Genomic DNA, 17,797 nt, shown 5'->3' with positions numbered 1-17,797 from the left:
ATCTAGTGTTCAACCAAAGAAACAGCAATCTGTTTCAAAGCTGGAGGAAAAAACTAGGTGAACATATTGAGAGACAACTTATTTCCAACATGGTTCCTTCTTAAGGAACTTTCATATGAAATTTTGATTATGTTTAAATTTCACCTAAGTGTGTCTTTTAAACTTAACTCTCTACTTCTTTCCCACCTTTCTTTATTCAAGTACACAAGCACATGAATGTAACCATACAGTGCCTTTACCTTGTAAGGATCCTCAGGATCTACCCAGGCCACATGAAACATATGACGAATTTCCTCTGCCAATCCAATTCTTGCTCCACTGTTAGCTGCTACAAAGATGCGTGGGATTCCCTCTGCCCTGGCAAGCTCAGAAGCTCTGAGAAACAGCAAATCTTCCTGAGGCCCAAAGGATCCAATTCGATATGTGATGTCATTGCCAATAACAATGATATCCCGGCCTTCCGCGTATTCAGGACTTTTAAGGGTCATTTTCCAAGCTACCATGCCAATCTACAAAGGCATAAACAAAAAAAACCCAAATAAATAAATACAAACTTCTTACATGCATAATTTTTTTTAGGTTCCCTGTAGGCATCAGAGTGTAGCTATATACAGACTTTACATAAAGATAAGCATTGCTAAGGAGCCAAGCTCACTGTGGTAAAATAGAAAAAAAAATATTCTAGACTATTTTGAGAATGGCTGGTTTATTATTTCACAGCTGCCTCAATTCCTTCTTCAGGCTTGCACAGAGAAGACGGGAAAACTAATGTCTAAAGGCATTCAAGATTATTTGGGAGAATGCCATGATGCTGGTAATTAATTTCAGAATTATCATCTTACTACCCTAATAAGACCATATTTCCATCTTTTGTGAGATTGCAATAAACCTTCAAGACATTAGAGGGGAGGAGAAAGAGCTACACAACTTTGGTGATTCTGGGTCCTTTCACTGTCTTCTGGCAATTGATAAATAGAAACACTCTTTGCTGGTTTGCTTTAGGTATCTTTTCTTTGTACAATAATTTACTAAAGCTCAACATTGCGCTCTTGTGAATATCTCTTGCTGCTTTCCCCCAGCACCAGAAAAATCTAAGGATATAGTAGTCTCTTGCTGCACTAAGATATGAGTAAATCCTGCTTTCAGTTCATCAGCATCTGACCAGCCACACAAATAAATTATACTGACTTAAAAGGCAAGGATGAAGTGTCACTTCCTAAACCCTCACAGCCCTCTTTTCTTTTAATCCCCTTCTATATGAGAACTAGTCAATCCTACTTATTTGCTAGTTTAATTTCTATTCACACACACTACTGTCACAGCTGCAGTTTTTCATGCCTGCTTGCCTGTTTCCCCTATACCTGGATAAGCAATGCTTTCCATTCTTCCCCCCCACCCCTTTCTTCCTATCTGCCCCTACTCCCACCTCCCACACTTACCCCAAACACAAAGCCTACCAGATGAGCATTCCTGCTCCTGCCTAATGGAGCCCAGCCACATCGGCAGCCTTACCCCTCATCCTCAGACTGCTGCATATCACCTCATTGGGGAGCTGGCCATCAAGAAGGGCCATTAACAGATGTAAATAGCAGCATCCCTGGAAAGCCACATGCATCACCCAGACTCAACCGGGCCAGTGATCATAAGCTCTGAGTACACATTCCTCAATCCAATTGCACATCCACTGTAATCAGGCTGGTAGAAGCTTTCCACACAGCTATTTGTGATTCTCAGCATTAAGAAATATATATGTGAAACACCCAGAGATAAATATAAGCTATTTAATATATCATACCATTGGCCAAATACAAATCAAAATAGATATATACAGAGAAGAATCCAATCACCTTCTGAAATGAGGTATTACTTTATCTACTCATTAAAGACAGAAAGGAAGGAGAAACAGATCATCCCCAAAATAGCACAAAGCAGCTTGAAAGTATCAGGATAATTTTGGTTGTGGTTTTAATAAGCTGGTTAATATACGGCCTGTGTGTGGAGAAATATTTTACCTGCTTTTTCATATGCCTCTCCAACCAAACATGTCTTTTGTTTTTCAGGAAGGAAAAGGTATTTCCTTTGTATTTTCCTCTAAAAGCATTGGTAGTTAGGAAAATTGGGGTTTTATGCCAAATTTTATGATATATTAACCTTAGCCACTTAGCCCAGAAGCAGCTTAGATATGAGCCCTAAAAAATCTACTTCAGCATTTGTAGCTAATGTAAACATTGTGATTATGTTACATTGGGCAGGCAAATAGTACTCTTATCTTTTGTTACTACCTGGGGATTCTGTGTCACTTGGGCAGTCAGTTTAGCAACTGGCCAGGTCACTGTTTGCAATACTGACTTCTAATTAGGTGTGAACACAGCGGCACCAAGAATTCTTTATCAATGTCTTTCTAAAGTATGCTCATCAGTGACTGTACCCCCTGTCCCTTAAGAAGTACCAGTATAGAGAGGAGAATGTTATCCCAGTATTAGCACAGCAACATTCCTCACTTGAAAGACTCAGTTTTGAGTGAGCGCAATGGATAAAGATCTTGGAATGGGACGTTAAAGCTTAAAATGAAGAGGGTTCCTATTTGGAACTATGATAACGTGGATAGTGGTGATGGTAGCATAATATTGGGAACATAATTAACAGCACTGAAATATTATCTGAATGTTGTGGTTAGAAGGGGAAATACTGCGTTGCATAATATATATGGTAAAAGAACAATTTTTCAAAAATCCATGAAACTACACAAACCATGAACCCTAAGTTAAACCATAGACTATAGTTAAATAGTACAATTAGAAAAAATTCATCAACTATGACAAATGTTCTACACCAATGCAAAGTGTTAAGAGGGTGGTATGAGAATCCTGTATTTAATGCATGATTGTTTTATAAACCCACAATTTCTTTAATAAAAATTTTAAAAAAAGATCTAAGAAAACATGTGTTGCTAAATTTATATTAGAATTTAGATTTTATTGCTATCAAATGATAGGATGCATAATGGTAAACATGGATTTTGGAGTAAAACTTAGATCCAAATTCAGGTTCTATCACTTATTAACTGCATGACCTTGTAAAAATTATTTAACTTTATTGAACTTCAGTTTCCCAATATACAAAAAAAAAAGAAAAGAAAAGAAAAGAAAAGAATACCTATAGGTTTGATGAAGCAAACCAACTACTGGAAGCAGAAATCTTAATACTAACTTCAACATGCAAAAAGTCTGCCATTTTCAATCGTTTCAACCTATTCAAATCTTTTTTAAAAATTTCTCTCCCCTTCCCCATCCTCTGTGTCCATTTGCTGAGTGTTCTCCAGTGTCTGCTTGTATTCTTGTCAGTGGCACAGGGAATCTGTGTCTCTTTTTGTTGCATCATCTTGCTGCGTCAGCTCTTCATGTGTGTGGCGCCACTCCTGGGCAGGCTGCACTTTTTTCCCCATGGGGCAGCTCTCCTTACATGGCGCACTCCTTGTGCGTGGGGCTCCCCTACATGGGGGACACCCTGTGTGGCTTGGCATTCCTTGTGCACATCAGCATTGCGTGTGCACCAGCTCACCACATAGGTCAAGGAGGCCCTGGGTTTGAACCCTGGACCTCCCATGTGGTAGGCGGATGCTTTATCAGTTGAGCCAAATCTGCTTTCCTCAAATCTTACCCACTCCAAAAAGATTCACTCAAATTCCATTTCCTCAGTAATGCTTCCTCCTGTCTAAAGTGACCCCTTTCTTTCAGATCTCCCATGAAAACCTTCATATAGAGAACTCATTTGATAATCATATAATGCCTAGGACAGTTTTTAACTTGTTATCTCAAACCAATATATCATTTCCTCCTGTGCCCAGCATGATCCCTACAATATAATCTGGGAGCAGTAAATAATTGCTGGTTCCATAGTCATTAACATTTTTAAATGATACTTGGAAAACAGTCAACATCAAAGGTTGAGTATTGTCCATGACTTATCTCTGGAAAAATAATAATCCTAAATATTATTAAACTATTTATCTTAATTTTAAAAAGAAGAATAAAAGCTACCATTAATTGAACACCTATTACATGTAGTACTACACCAGATTCTGGAAAATACTGATAATAGTTAAGAGCTTAGGCTGGGGAGTTAGGTTGTCTTGGTTCAAATCTCAGCTTTACTCTTTACTTTATCAAATAACCTCTTAAAGCCTCAATTTTCCCAATTACAAAATGGAGGTAATAATAGTATCTTTCTGGAAGGACTGTTGTGAGAGACAGCATATTAAATCAGTTCAAAGACCTCAAATATTAGCTGCTATTATTAACTTAAAGTTGTTGTTGCATAAGAAAATTGGGGCACAGAGGAATAAAATAACCTGTTCTTAGAGCTGGTATTAATTAAAAAAAACAAAACAAAATGGTTTACACAAAGAGAAAAGGTATTTCTTTTACTAGAGAAATTAAGGATGTATGTACCAGACTAATACCAGTGCATTTAACTGACTACAATGTGGAAAGATAAATATCAATATAACACAAACACAAAACATCATTGACATCTAAATGCAATCTAGAATCCTGGGTTGGATCTTGGAACAGATGAAGGATAGTAATGGAAGAACCAGTGAAATTCAAATAAAGTCTGCAGTTTACTTAATAGAACTGCATCAGTGTTAATTTTGATAATTGCTTAGTTTTGATAATTGGTTATATAAGATGTTAACATTAGAGGAAGCTGGGTGAAGGGTATGTGGAAATTTTGAAATCAATAAAAAATGATTTCAAAATAAAATGTAAAGAAAACAAATGTCATAAAAACTTTTGGGGGGGTAAGTGAATTGGCTAGTGAGGTCACTGTTAGTATTCTGTACAGCCTTATAAAATGATGGTTATGAAAAATATGAATAACATTTAAAAATATCCATTATGTAATACTAATTAGAAAAGGATACAAAATTACATAGATACCATAATATCTGTGAGGGGCAAATTTTCTTTAATGGGCTTACACTGCAATGATAAACTTAAAATTTTATAAATAAAAAAATAACTGAAAAAACAATCAAAATGCCTTTTCCCTGGGTGATGGGTATAGAAGAGTTTATATCATCTATACTTCAGTGTATATTTGAATATCTCCAAAGTAAAATACACATATATCAATACATATACACAAAGGGAAAAAATTCTTATCAACCTAGCGGATTTCCCTGATTTTAGGGGACCTGATTCTAGGTTTTAGTTATATAGTAACAGATAATATAAAACTAAAAAGAGAGATATAAACATTAAAATTAAAACAACATATTTAAGAGAAAATATCAAGAACTGTCCCTAGTTTGCTGGGGCTGTCATTTTATTTTGTTTATTTTTTAAAGAAATGTTCTGCTACTGATGTGGTAGAATGTAAACATATGTATACATAGGTTTATACAATATTAATATCTCTACTTGAGAAGTAACTGCTTTTGTGGTTTTCTGGTCTGACGGTTAAATACATATTTATACTCTTAAAGTCAATATTTGTATAATAGACAAGAACAGTGCCTATCAGCTAAATACATATTTAGGACTGTACCACATGTATTACAAACATGTACTAAAATCAAAAGCTTATATTTATACAAAGCCTTTCATCTTGAAGGGGGCTAAAGAGCTTTACAAACATATGTACATAAAAGAACGTTTGCACTGATAGGCAGGCAAGGTATCAATTCATCCACTTCCCTATTTCTCCCAGCAGTCTGGGTAGGAACACATGGTGTCAACAGATGCAGGTCTATAGCAGCTGCAAGACATGTAACACAATAATCCAAGTTGCAATGTAGAGTCACTGAAAAGGGGCTTTCAACTTGAGAATAGCAACTGCTATCCTTGAGTAAAGAAGCACTACGGCCATTTCCAGCCTTGTGTTTTTAAATTATTTTCTATCAAATGCAACTAATCACTTGACAAAATTGAATTTGATACTGGAAATGGTTTCTGAATGCAAAATACTTTCTATCTGATGGTAAAAATTTGGTTGAAAACAGTTCCCCCTGCCCTTGTTTGATTAAAAAAAGAAAAAGGTCACAAAATGCAAGAAAAATGGTTCAAAATATTCTAAGAATAGTTTTGTTTAGAAGGATTAGGTCATTACTTCAAAAGATAGGCAACCCCCCCCACCCATTTAACTAGGACACTAAATTTTTCAAATTAGTCTACATAAATGGTCTAACTCTATTATATACACAATGGAGATTTTAAAAATTATTTTATTATTTTAAGGTACTGGGGCCAGGGATTGAACCTGGGACCTCATATGTGGGAGGCTGGCACTCAACCACTGAGCCACATTGGCTCCCCCAAGTTTTTTTTTCCCCCGTTTGGTTTGCTTGTTGTTTTAGGAGGCACCAGGAACTGAACATGTGACCTTCCACATGGGAAGCAGACACTTACCCACTTGAGCCATATCTGTTCCCACAATGGAGATTTTATATTGAAAACTTTGCAACCACTATAAAAGTGTGCACAGAACAGTGACATTCATTGATTTCACCTGGCCCAAGATGCTTTGTATAATAATTGAAGGGTAATAACTAATGGAAATCCCATAATTGAGTCCCCTTGTTTCCTCTTTTCTCTCCATCCAATGTTTTTATCAGATGATACCTGATGAAAATGACACTCCAGGACTACTTGCTGAAGGACAACTAAGCAAGCAACAAAAGGGTAACATATAGTCCAAAAGGGGATTGTGAGACAGGTGGGTTTTATGGACTAATGAGTTTCAACTCAGACTTTTCAGCACTTTTGGCCACCCTATTTTCCCCTGCCCACTGTCTCTCTCTCTGGGTCATGGAGTGGTTCTAGGTACTATTTCAAATTGTATTTTCATTAATACCACAAATAATTTTAAAATATTAAATTTAAGAGTATTTTTTATAATAGAGAATTCTATTTAGTAGGTTTCTCAGGGTTAGGTTCATCACACTGAAATAATTACCTTAAAATGAAAAAGGGAGAAGGGTTAAAAGAGTTACAGGGAATGAACCAGAGATAAGGAGAAGTAAGTATTTGTTTTCCGAATACAAGATCTAAGGAAGAAAATATTTCTTTGGTCACAGTTTGATCCTGGAATAAACATGCTCAAGTGAGGGAGGAAGGAAGGGGGAGGAGAAAGCAAGCAGAAGAGAACAGTCTTATTTAACTGTTTTTATGTGAGTAAAATGATTTGTGCCACAGTATTTCCATAAGAAGTGGGACCATTATTTTCCTGTAGAAACACATTTGGTTTGAAAAGTATCACTGGACAAGACGTGAAAATCAAACCGAATGAATTATTCACAACCTCCGATCAGAGGTGATCATTATTTCTGATGCTCCAAACAGTGATTAGGATTCTGCCCTGAGATGTCATTTTCTCACTGAATAACACCAGCAATACAGAAAGGCATTATCTATCTATCCATCTATGTATTTTTTCTCCTGGGAGGACCTTGATTTAATGTTACTATAACAGATACCAAAAACATGATAAAATTAACATTTATTCTGATGGTACCCATAAATGCCATTAGTCTGACACAAAGTGTCAACACTAATCATGACCCAAAATTAACACCAATATTGACATCAATATTAATTGTACTATCAATCTGAATAGAATATACAAGCACACAGGTGGGCACTTCTAAAGCTGCTATTGTTACCACAAAAGAAAACAATATTAATCTCAAGAAATTGGAAGGGAAAGCTAAGGCGCAAAACAGGACAGGATTTTGTTTTTTAAGAGTATAAGAAGAACCCGTCAATTCTAGCTATGCAGAATGGGAATATCTTTGCCATGGATACCTTTCTTCTAACTCCACACATCTAGTTCTGCTGTAGCAATAATTTTCAGTATAAATTTAAACATAGGTTAGACAATGGCTGGGATAATAAAGCTTTATTTGTTATTTTCCATGCTAAAACTCTTAGAGGTTGAATTCTTCTTGCAAAGCCTCCAACAGCAATTGTTCTAATTCTGCTAATGCCAGGAAGACCACTACCTGCAAGGCCCTGGAGCAGCAATACAAGGAATCCTAAATGTTTGAGCTGAAACAAACTCAGGCATCATCTGCACCAGGAAGGTAAGAAAACAGAGAACCACAGGGAAGGCATTTGAATTTGAGTTCCCTTTTAGGCATAAAACAGAGTTTACCTTTTTTCACCTTTTGTATTCCATACAGAATATTAAATGTGCACTTTAAATTAGATACTATAAAAATGATCACCATAGTAATTTTAATTCATATTAGACTCATGACAAAATATATTTGATGAAATAGCAGAAAATACTGTATAGATCTTAAAAAGCATATTTTCAAACCATAAGGCAATTCAATTATCTTGTGCCACTTGGAAAAACCATACAAGAAAAAAATCTCAGTGCCTTTCCACATTGTATTATCTGACAGGTATCATATCCCATCGCTAAGTGTTATATGATCTCATTAAAGAGCTCAAAACAATTTTCTTAACAGTTGAAAAACTATTTTTTTCATGCTTGGATAATTCAAAACTGGCTGAACAAACTTACCTCAACTCTTAAAAAGCAATAAAAGGGTAAAAAAACATTTTTAGAGCAAAAAACTTTCATCTCCAAGGTAATTCTTTGAAGATGTTGCTAAAAATTGGAAACAATAATTTTAAACAAAGGAATTATTTTTCCCTATAGTATTTATATACCTGAAACCACAGAAATTTTACACATACATATACACACTAATTTAATAAGCATACCAAAAAATGTTTAAAAAACATGCAATGTAGCACATACAAGTCAGCAGTATTTAAGAAATGGACCAAAGGATTAATTGGTTGATATGGAAATTAACCAAGTTGGCCTATTATAGTTCAGAAGCCTTGCCCATTAATCACATGAATGAATGTTGAACTCTGATGCTCCACACTACACCTCATCCTCTGGTATCATCTGTCGTTGTCCTGATGTTCATTATTGCCTCTAGTTGGAGCTGTAAAGTTCCTTGACATAGGGTACTAGGTCACATCCTTTTACAGTAAAATCTTAAAACTTAAGACATGCAGAAAAATGCAGGCAAGTACTTCCTTTTGTTTAAAGGCTACCTCGAGGACTTTTGAAAGAAACCAAGTACAGCTTTAATAGGCCAGCAGTTCCATTAGGGTTTTCAAAGTCCATCAGCTTGCTGGGCCTTGGCTTGCTACCAATGAAATGGGTCAATGTGATAAGAAATCTCTAAGACCATAACAGTCATTCAGAAGGAGTTCCGAGAAAAGTATATGCATCTTGAAAGAACAATATTAGAAATTCATTAGAAAATCCAGGATAGGAAGACTTATCTTTCAAACATAGTGTCAATATTTTTCTAATGAGGGGTCCAACTTTGGTTCTTAGGATCATTTCAAAGACTTGTAGTCAAATATGCTCACTTAGAATGGGTTAAAGTAGAATGAAAGCACACAATTTAAAATCAAACTATCTTACCACATATTACATAATATATATTTCTCTATATTTGCAATTCTATCTTGATAGCCTTAAAATGATTCAAATTGGTCTTCTGAAGTCCTTGATGAAAACTAGGGCAAGCATAAATTACGGATGTTTATGTATAATGAATGGTATGTAGCCCATTTCTGCTGAGGATCTCAAAGCACTTAAACATTCCCCCATCTTCAGGAACAGATTGATGGCCAGGGCCATTAAACCCTTTATATAAGTTGAACAATCGATGTATAGATTACGGTCCTGTTTTTCAGATCAGATCTGTTTTTCACAGGAATATTTCACAGCTCAACTTTAGCATATTACAATACAAATATACCTCTTTTCCAACATGTATCTAAAAGACTGACACTGACTCAATTTCCTACCTAGCATGTAAAGGCAAAAAGATTTCAAAAGATAAAAATAAAAGCACAATAAAGTATACCCAAATGAGCTTCACATTCATGGAGTTATTCTGAGATGAAATTAATCAAACCAATATACACAAGTCTAATGTTAAACTAGGAAAATATTTGGGTTGTCTTCATGAGACATGGTCAATCTTTTCCTCACTCAAATCCACAAACATACCTATACTCTCTCCAGTCACAGAGTTTCAGATCATAATGGGTTCCACTACAATTCCAGTCTAGGATAACCCAAGCAATTCCTTTGAGAGTATGGAAAATGTCAACCAAGAGAATGAAGACAAAGTGTTATGGTAGTTTTTCTAAAATAAGAGGTCCTTTGGGTTAAGAGGTTCAACCTAAGAGCTGTCAAACTGGATCTACTAATTAATTTCTTCCAAATTTTTAGGCCTAAATAAGCTTAACAACTTTCTTGCCCTACCCAAATCCTAAATGTTTCCTTTTGGTACTCAAATTAGAGATTTCAAAGGATTAAAGCAATATACAAGTGAAAAACAGCAAAATGATAAGATTTGCTCAAGCTGGTCAGTAGGTGCAGTATATTTGTCATATCAATTCCCCAATGTTTCTGTACATTTGAAATATTTTATAATAAAAAAATTAAAGCAATGCTTATATTTTGGTAGTCTGGACATCAGCATGCTACCATCAATTAAACAACAGTTAAATATGGGCATGGTAGCAGGGCTGAATAATTCCAGAACTGAATTCTTAGTCCCTACTTTTCCTACCATTTCATCTGAGAACGTAAAGCAGAACTGAAACCAAAATACCAATGACTATGCCAGCTAGGCTTTAAACTTTAATTTATGCTATTTTCCCCCTCAATTATCCCATTCCAAATAAATCTTTCCTCTAAAAATATATGCATGTCCAAGTGGTGAGGTTTAATAGCTCTCTATCAAAAGGGTTAAAGTTCATTTGCATATTGTGAGGAATACTAGGCAAAGCCTATCCTACCAACTGATAAACAAGGAAGGATACCACTGGATTTGCCTCAAAAAACAGGGCAATTCAAGAGGCTTGTCTGAATGCTAAGCTACTGAGAAGGAAAAACCCTGACACCTAGTGCCCATCTGAAAAAATGAAACCTTAGAGCCATCACAATTCTTAGATGTTGGTAATGGAGTATGGAGGGGACCATCAAAATTGCATTCAATTTAGAACATATTTTTCTCCCAGAAAAATTTCAAGGGGAAAAAAAATAAATACCATGCAAAAATTTCAGTTTCTGATTACCAATCCTTTTTTTGGGTACACATCCTGTACCTAATTATTGTTATTATTACTACTTTTAACACTTTCTTCTCATCTCAGTTTCAATATAACAGGAGTGACAGAGTGTATAAGATGGCTTATATTGTTAAAAAGCCCATGTAAGGAAAACAAGGCCCTAATTTCTACTCACACACTATAAAAGGTGACTCTATCATATCTTTCATCATTGCCCAATTTAGAGATTTCTGATTTAGTTCACAGAGAGCTGTTAGAAGGAAATACAATAAAGAACACTAATAACATTTCTGAACAAATAAAAACAGTCTTAAAAAGGCTAGTGTTTTCTTTGTCCTCTCAGGCAAAGTTAAGTTGTTCTCTGTCAAGTCCGTTACAGCCCTTGGCTTGATCTTAGTCTGAGCCTTTTAATAATGGGATTTAGTGAGAAAAGCAGCAGCACTGGATTGTGAACTGTTACTCAAAATGTTTCCACCTACAATTACAGCTTCCACTGAATGATCAAAACAGGTTAGCAAACTGGCAGGAAAATGAAAACAATTCCTCCAAAATTGAAAAGTGGTAAAACAGAACTGTAGGTTAGATGCATTTCTCTAATAGTATGCATTCATCTAGCTGTATATTTACATACAGTGCCCATCATTGTAACATCATAGCAGCTAGAAATGCAATCAGTTTAATCTATGTTGCAATCACATTTTCTTCAATTTTCAATTTACTTTAAATTATATAAAAAAAATTCCTGGAAAACTCATCTTTGGAGCTATTTGCAAGTAACAGTTCAAAGATCTGGTCTACTTTTAAAAAATTTTTTTATTTAATTCCTACTCTAAATTCAGCAAAACACACCATTCAAATCTGGCAATGAGAGAAATGGGTTTGCCTATACCTTTCATCATGGCATTAGGAAGCAATCCTTTCAGTTACATCTTCCTTTGTGGGGATGGGGTAACTAGGGAAATAGAAAGTAGCTAATACCACATTGGAAAAGCACTGTTTCTCCTGCCTTTAACATGGATACAAACGTTCACAATGCAGGTCACATCTCTGCTGAAACAGCCAATATTCTTCCTTAAATGGCAAGCAAGTTATCTAAAACTAAATGGACTGAATTGTTCCTAGTCCTGGTCCTATCACCATTTTACCTATTTACTGCCCTTGAGAAAAAAAAGACTGACCACCCATATAGCCAATGATCTAATAAGTGAAGGTTTTCTGCCTTTGATGGTTGGAAAGAATGTCAATTCATGGAAAAACTCTGTAGGAATCTCTTGTTTTACCCTTATTCCTTATATCTATGTGGTAGCTTTTAAACTGAGAAGCTTCAATCCTTCAGGGTAATGCAGTGCCACCCACAATGATGACCCGGTAACTCCATCACCTTAGGAGAATACCACAGTATGATGATTTAGTGTCTATGTAGCATCAGTGCATTTACATTGAGCCTTGGCTCTCAGAACATTAGCAGGCCAATTTTTTATTCCTTTTTTAATAAAACTATTTCTCAAGGCTCTGTTCAGATGCCCATTCTCTTTGGGACAGGACAGATTTTCTCCAAATCTCATCAGCATGAGCTCTTTTCTTTCCCCTCACATCATTCTTGAGAGAATATGTAGAGTGGTAGGCTCATGACAAACTTGTCCCATTGGCCAAAGAAAATTAAACTGCAATAGCTGAAAGTCAACTTGCCTTAATAAAACTGGGCTCAGCATGAAAAGAAATACATCCTACTGACACCTCGTCATTTTGTAGGTGGAGCTGTCCCTCAGAGTTCTGACTGTTGAAACTCCATCCTTAGATTGGTCAGTCTCGCAGTGGACGTTTCATTATATGTTTAAAGCTATTGGTAACAGAGTTTGATACTAACACCCCAACCTCATTCCTGTCACAGAGCACCCTATAATCCAGCTAAGGACGCTGACTTCACCTGCCATCTTGGGCATTAGTCACCAACTGCTTGCAAAAGAACATTAGTCTCACTCCTCCCAAGCTCAAAGACTCAGAAATAGCACGCTAACACTCAGCCTCAATCTTGGTCAATCATTTGATGAAAAGGAAAGGAACAAAGAAATCAGGCAACTAAGAAGGAAACGAATAGACAAGAAGAAAGCAAAAAAACCCAACTCCCTTTCCAAAAATCTTTTCAACAAATACTATTAGTTTCAAGATTATTAAAGCACTGGGCAAAGGAAAACATGTGGTGCTCATAATGAATTCACTATTGATAGCTTATATTCTTATGCAGCTGTTTAAGACACCCCTTTTCAACCAAGGTTTGTTAGGTCTTAAAAGGGTTAAAAAAAACCTTTAATTTTTTTTTTATTCGTGTGTGTGTGTGTGTGTGTGGTGTCTTTGGGTACAGAGTCCCTTATAATAAGACTATTTGTATTCATACTGGCAGAGTAAACACTACATGTTCATGCCCAGGCAGCTCTGTGCTTGTAATTTCAGCAAGAACAGAGCTCTGTCCCTCTGGGACTTCACTATTCTCCCTCTATTCTCTCAAACACAGAATGAGAGCAGAGAAAAAGCAGGAGAGAAAGAGCATGGCAAAAGGTTTCACATAGCACTGTAGCTGGCTTTCACGTGGCCAAAAATTTCATTTTGTGTTTTAATTACATTAGTTAAAATTGTTTTTCTCTCAGCCCATGTTCACAAGAACATTCCTGAAGACTACGTTGTTCCATGAATCAGAATTCAATTCTAGCACAAAGAAGCTTTTCATTACTGTTGTGGGGCTCACTATGTAGATGCTACAGACAGTGGCATAGACCTCTGCTTCAACTTCATACAATGAAGAGTATATATCTACTCTCTCAAAATTCTTTGCATCCTTCTTCCCTATCCTCTTGCCTCTGCAATTTGTCAAGGTGTTAGATTAGAATGCCTACAAGTTTAATATTCTCCATCTGGTCCAATGCTTGCATCCCTCTTAATACCACATCATTTATTCTTAGCAGTCACCAGAGTACTTACTGAAACAGTCATACAACTTTAACATTTAGTACAATTTTTTTAAAAAAGAAAAAAGAAAAAGAAAAAATTGTATATTGTATATGATCACCGAAGGTCTGCCCCGCCTGTTTATGGTGAATACCTAGGTAATGATTATTCCTGAATAATCTCCTGAACGAGATTTATCTAGGTATTATATCTAGGTTGAAATAAAAATCATCCCTTGGTTCAGTATTGTTACTGCTATCGTTAATATAACGCTATAGTAAGAGCATAGTTAAAATCAGGAACAGTCTCAAAATAGGAAGGTTATATGGGTACAGGGCAGAATCTGACTTTTTATCATTAATAATAGTACACTATAAGAGAAAAACAGTCATCAAGAAATGGGTTCTCTGTTACTTTTTTTCATGTTTAAATCCCTAGTCTTGATTGAGCCCCTTTAAGAGTAATACATATTTACCATGCTCACAACAGTATCAGATCAAATGAGCTCAGCATGGAAAAGATACCAAAAAAAAAAAAAACCAACAAAACAGAGGCACCCAAATAAGAAAAAAATATCAAGTAAAACAATATTTAAAAATTTTTTATTATAGAAAATTGCAAAATTTCAAACGTATACAGAAGTAGACAAACTAAAGTATACCATGTATTTACTTATTAGCTTCAGTTATCAATTCATGAACAATCTTGTTGCATTTATAATCCTACTCTCACCTCTAATTATTTTGAAGCAAATACCAGCCATGAGATCATTTCATCTATAATATTTAGTATGTATAACAGGAAATAATATTTTTTTTTTGTAAAAGCAAAATGTAATACCATTATCAGACCTACAAAAATTAACAATAATTCCTTAATACTCAGTCAATGCTATCTCTTTTTAAGGAACTCTACCAACAAGACTACTATGCTGCCTGTGAGACTTGGGTCTTATTTAATATTATTTAATGACCACCCCAGTGGGAAACTAGTACTGGTGGGCACAGAGATAAAGGGTGGGGGAGGGGAGATTCAACTACTTGCCTCATTTCCTCCTGGAAGTCTGTTCATGTGGACCAGCTGACCTTGATCATCCAACACCAGCTCAGTATAGGTCAGCATGTCAGAAGGCAGAGGTGGTGATGGAAGGAATGCTTGAGGAGACATAGACTCCCAGAGTTTGATCAGGGACTAGTAGAAGGGAGAAGTTTGATTAGTCAGTGATAATTAACATTTCAATATGGATAACTATTAATATGAAGATAAGGTCAATTTGATTTTGTTTATTCTTCTAAATGTTCTAATTAGACTCTAAGGATTCTCCAGCTCCCATTCTCAGTGAAAATAGAATTGTGAAAAATAATAGCCTTGCCAAAATCTTTTCCAATAAAGTCAAACTATTGAATGTTTCTAAATTAGCACTAGAGCATGAACAAACACAACAGACCCAGCAGTATGCAAGTAAACTTAAAAAATCTAAAGTAGCATCAACTCCTTCTAAAAAAAAAAGAGGGCGGGGAGGTATCCCACAGGAACTTGGCAATAGAAAAGTAACTAAGGAAGTGACATGACAGTCAGTCAATACAAAGAAAATTCAAGAAGGCAAGAATTAAGTTTCTAGTAGAAGTTCAGAGGAAGCATCCTTTTTTCTAATACCTTTTGATAGCTATAGGCCCATACACAGGATTAGTTCATCACAAGTATACGGCTATTTGCAAGTGTGCAGATCAATTTTCTTCAAAATTGAGGAAATAGACAAACCTATCCATTTAAAAACCTTATGATTTCCATCTTCAATTTCATAATAAATAAAATAAATTCCTGCTGAAGGAAGAACTAGTTCAGTTCTTTCTCTTCTTACCTCAAAGTAACATTTAAGCCCAAATCACACACACATACCTACATGACCTAATTATTGTGTTTATGTCTAGGCTATAGGAAGAATCACATAGAATGGAATTTCTATTTCTAACACTGGCATTGGCTTGTGTCATTGCCAGAAATAATATTTAAGTTTTAAGCTGAGAGTGTTATGGAAGGGTAATACTGAATGACGGTAGCTCTATTTCCAGAGATGGCACTTGTAAACAAGTGGTTACATACAAGGAATCTCTTATATTTAAAAAGACTATTTACCAGGGCCACATGTACTACTTTATTAAAATTTAAATGTGGTAATACCAGTAGTATTGACTAGGAAATATCCTATATTTATAATTTTTTTAAAGGACAAATTTAGTATTCTTTTGATATCTATTCTTTGTTGCATTTTTTGCTGGCGATATACTTTTCTTGGTTTCTAATGATGGAAAAAAAATCTGCAGCATAGAGATGATTTACCACACAGATCAAAGAAATTTATTTAAGGATGAGATTTGTAATGCTATGTTTTCTCACACTATTTTATTCACCTATAATCTCTCTCCCATAAAAGAACTTATCCTTTAAACTGTGTACCATGAACTCTATACCAATTTGTATATTTTCTCTATATTGAGGTAGGCTATCAGTTAGAGACCTGGGTTATTTTGGAAAATAGGAAAATGAGAATTAGAGTTTCAAAGCTCTTTTAAAATTTTTTTATTAATTTGTAGTAAAGATTTATTTTTTATTAGCATTGAGTGTACTGTTTGGATACCTCCCCAAAAATATTGACATGGTATTCTGGAGGATAGATTAAAGGTAGTTTTCAGAATCGAGGAAACTATTGTAGGTTGCTTAATTGCCTCTTTTTTACTTTTTTTTTAAGAAGCTTTAGTTTATATAAATGTTACGCCAAAAATATAGGGGACTCCCATTTACCCCATCCCCTCCCACACTTTCCCCCATTTAACAACATCTTTCATTAGTGTGGTACATTTGTTACAATTGATGAACAAATACTTAAGTACTAACCATGGACTATAGTTTACATTATAGTTTATACTTTGTACTGTACAATTTTATAGCTTTTCACAGAATGTATAATGGCCTGTACCCTTCATTGCATAAAAATTCCCATGTCCCCAAAGTGCCCCATATTCATCTATTCTTTCCTCTCCCTTCCCTCAGAATATCTGGTGGCCACTGCCTTTATACAAATGATATAAGTTCTTCTATTGCTAGAATAATCATAAGTCTACTTATATCCACAGTTGTATTCCCTCCTTATGTTTGTTCATTCCTCAATCTTGAAAATTTTGGGCCAAAGCTCTTTTTTAGTATCCATAATTTGAATATAGACTTAGGAAATATAAACCCGAAATCAATTTAAGTCGCACCATTCCTATTAATTCATAAAGAACTATCTTCTATCTGAATTGGTAATCACCAAATCCTTGACTAAGAATCAAATAAGAATAGCATCAAGATTATTTCCTGTCCTTGGGAAATAGTCCAGTCCAGTCAAAGCTGCATGTGATAGAAATTCAGGAAAATCTTGCCTCCCTGGAATATACCAGAGTCCTCCTACCAGTTAGCCACCTTTACCTGCCGAAACATCTCTGGGATATCATATATGTATGTTGTCCCTAAGGATTGTGCTTGGAACCTCTTTGACTGAAGTAGGTCTTTGGTCACATATGGAGTATTGATTAACATTCCATGCAGTGGTCCCTGTTTGTCTCCGTATGCCTGAAACATGATCTGCAGGACAAAGAGAATGGCATGGGAAGTTAAGAAACAGAGGGAAAAAAATCAGATAGCTGCTGAGAGGAACTGTTCGCAGATGTTATTTCTTAAAACACTTT

General features: G+C 35.4%; 1 protein-coding gene across 4 annotated transcripts in view; it reads right to left on the bottom strand.

Moving 5' to 3' along the window:
* ACACA (acetyl-CoA carboxylase alpha) overlaps nucleotides 1-17,797 on the bottom strand; it is a 413,948-nt gene that overhangs the window by 76,464 nt on the left and 319,687 nt on the right. For all 4 annotated transcript variants that reach the window (XM_071210521.1, XM_023584057.3, XM_004476381.4 and 1 more), the window contains 3 exons: nucleotides 17,538-17,693; nucleotides 15,114-15,260; nucleotides 240-509 (listed from right to left, as the gene is read on the bottom strand). In XM_071210521.1, coding sequence (XP_071066622.1) covers nucleotides 240-509; nucleotides 15,114-15,260; nucleotides 17,538-17,693 — 573 coding nt within the window. The remainder of the gene's footprint in view (nucleotides 1-239; nucleotides 510-15,113; nucleotides 15,261-17,537; nucleotides 17,694-17,797) is intronic.

This window comes from Dasypus novemcinctus, chromosome 21 (assembly GCF_030445035.2).
Source record: "Dasypus novemcinctus isolate mDasNov1 chromosome 21, mDasNov1.1.hap2, whole genome shotgun sequence".
NCBI lineage: Eukaryota > Metazoa > Chordata > Mammalia > Cingulata > Dasypodidae > Dasypus > Dasypus novemcinctus.
This window is presented reverse-complemented; position numbering and strand designations above follow the sequence as displayed.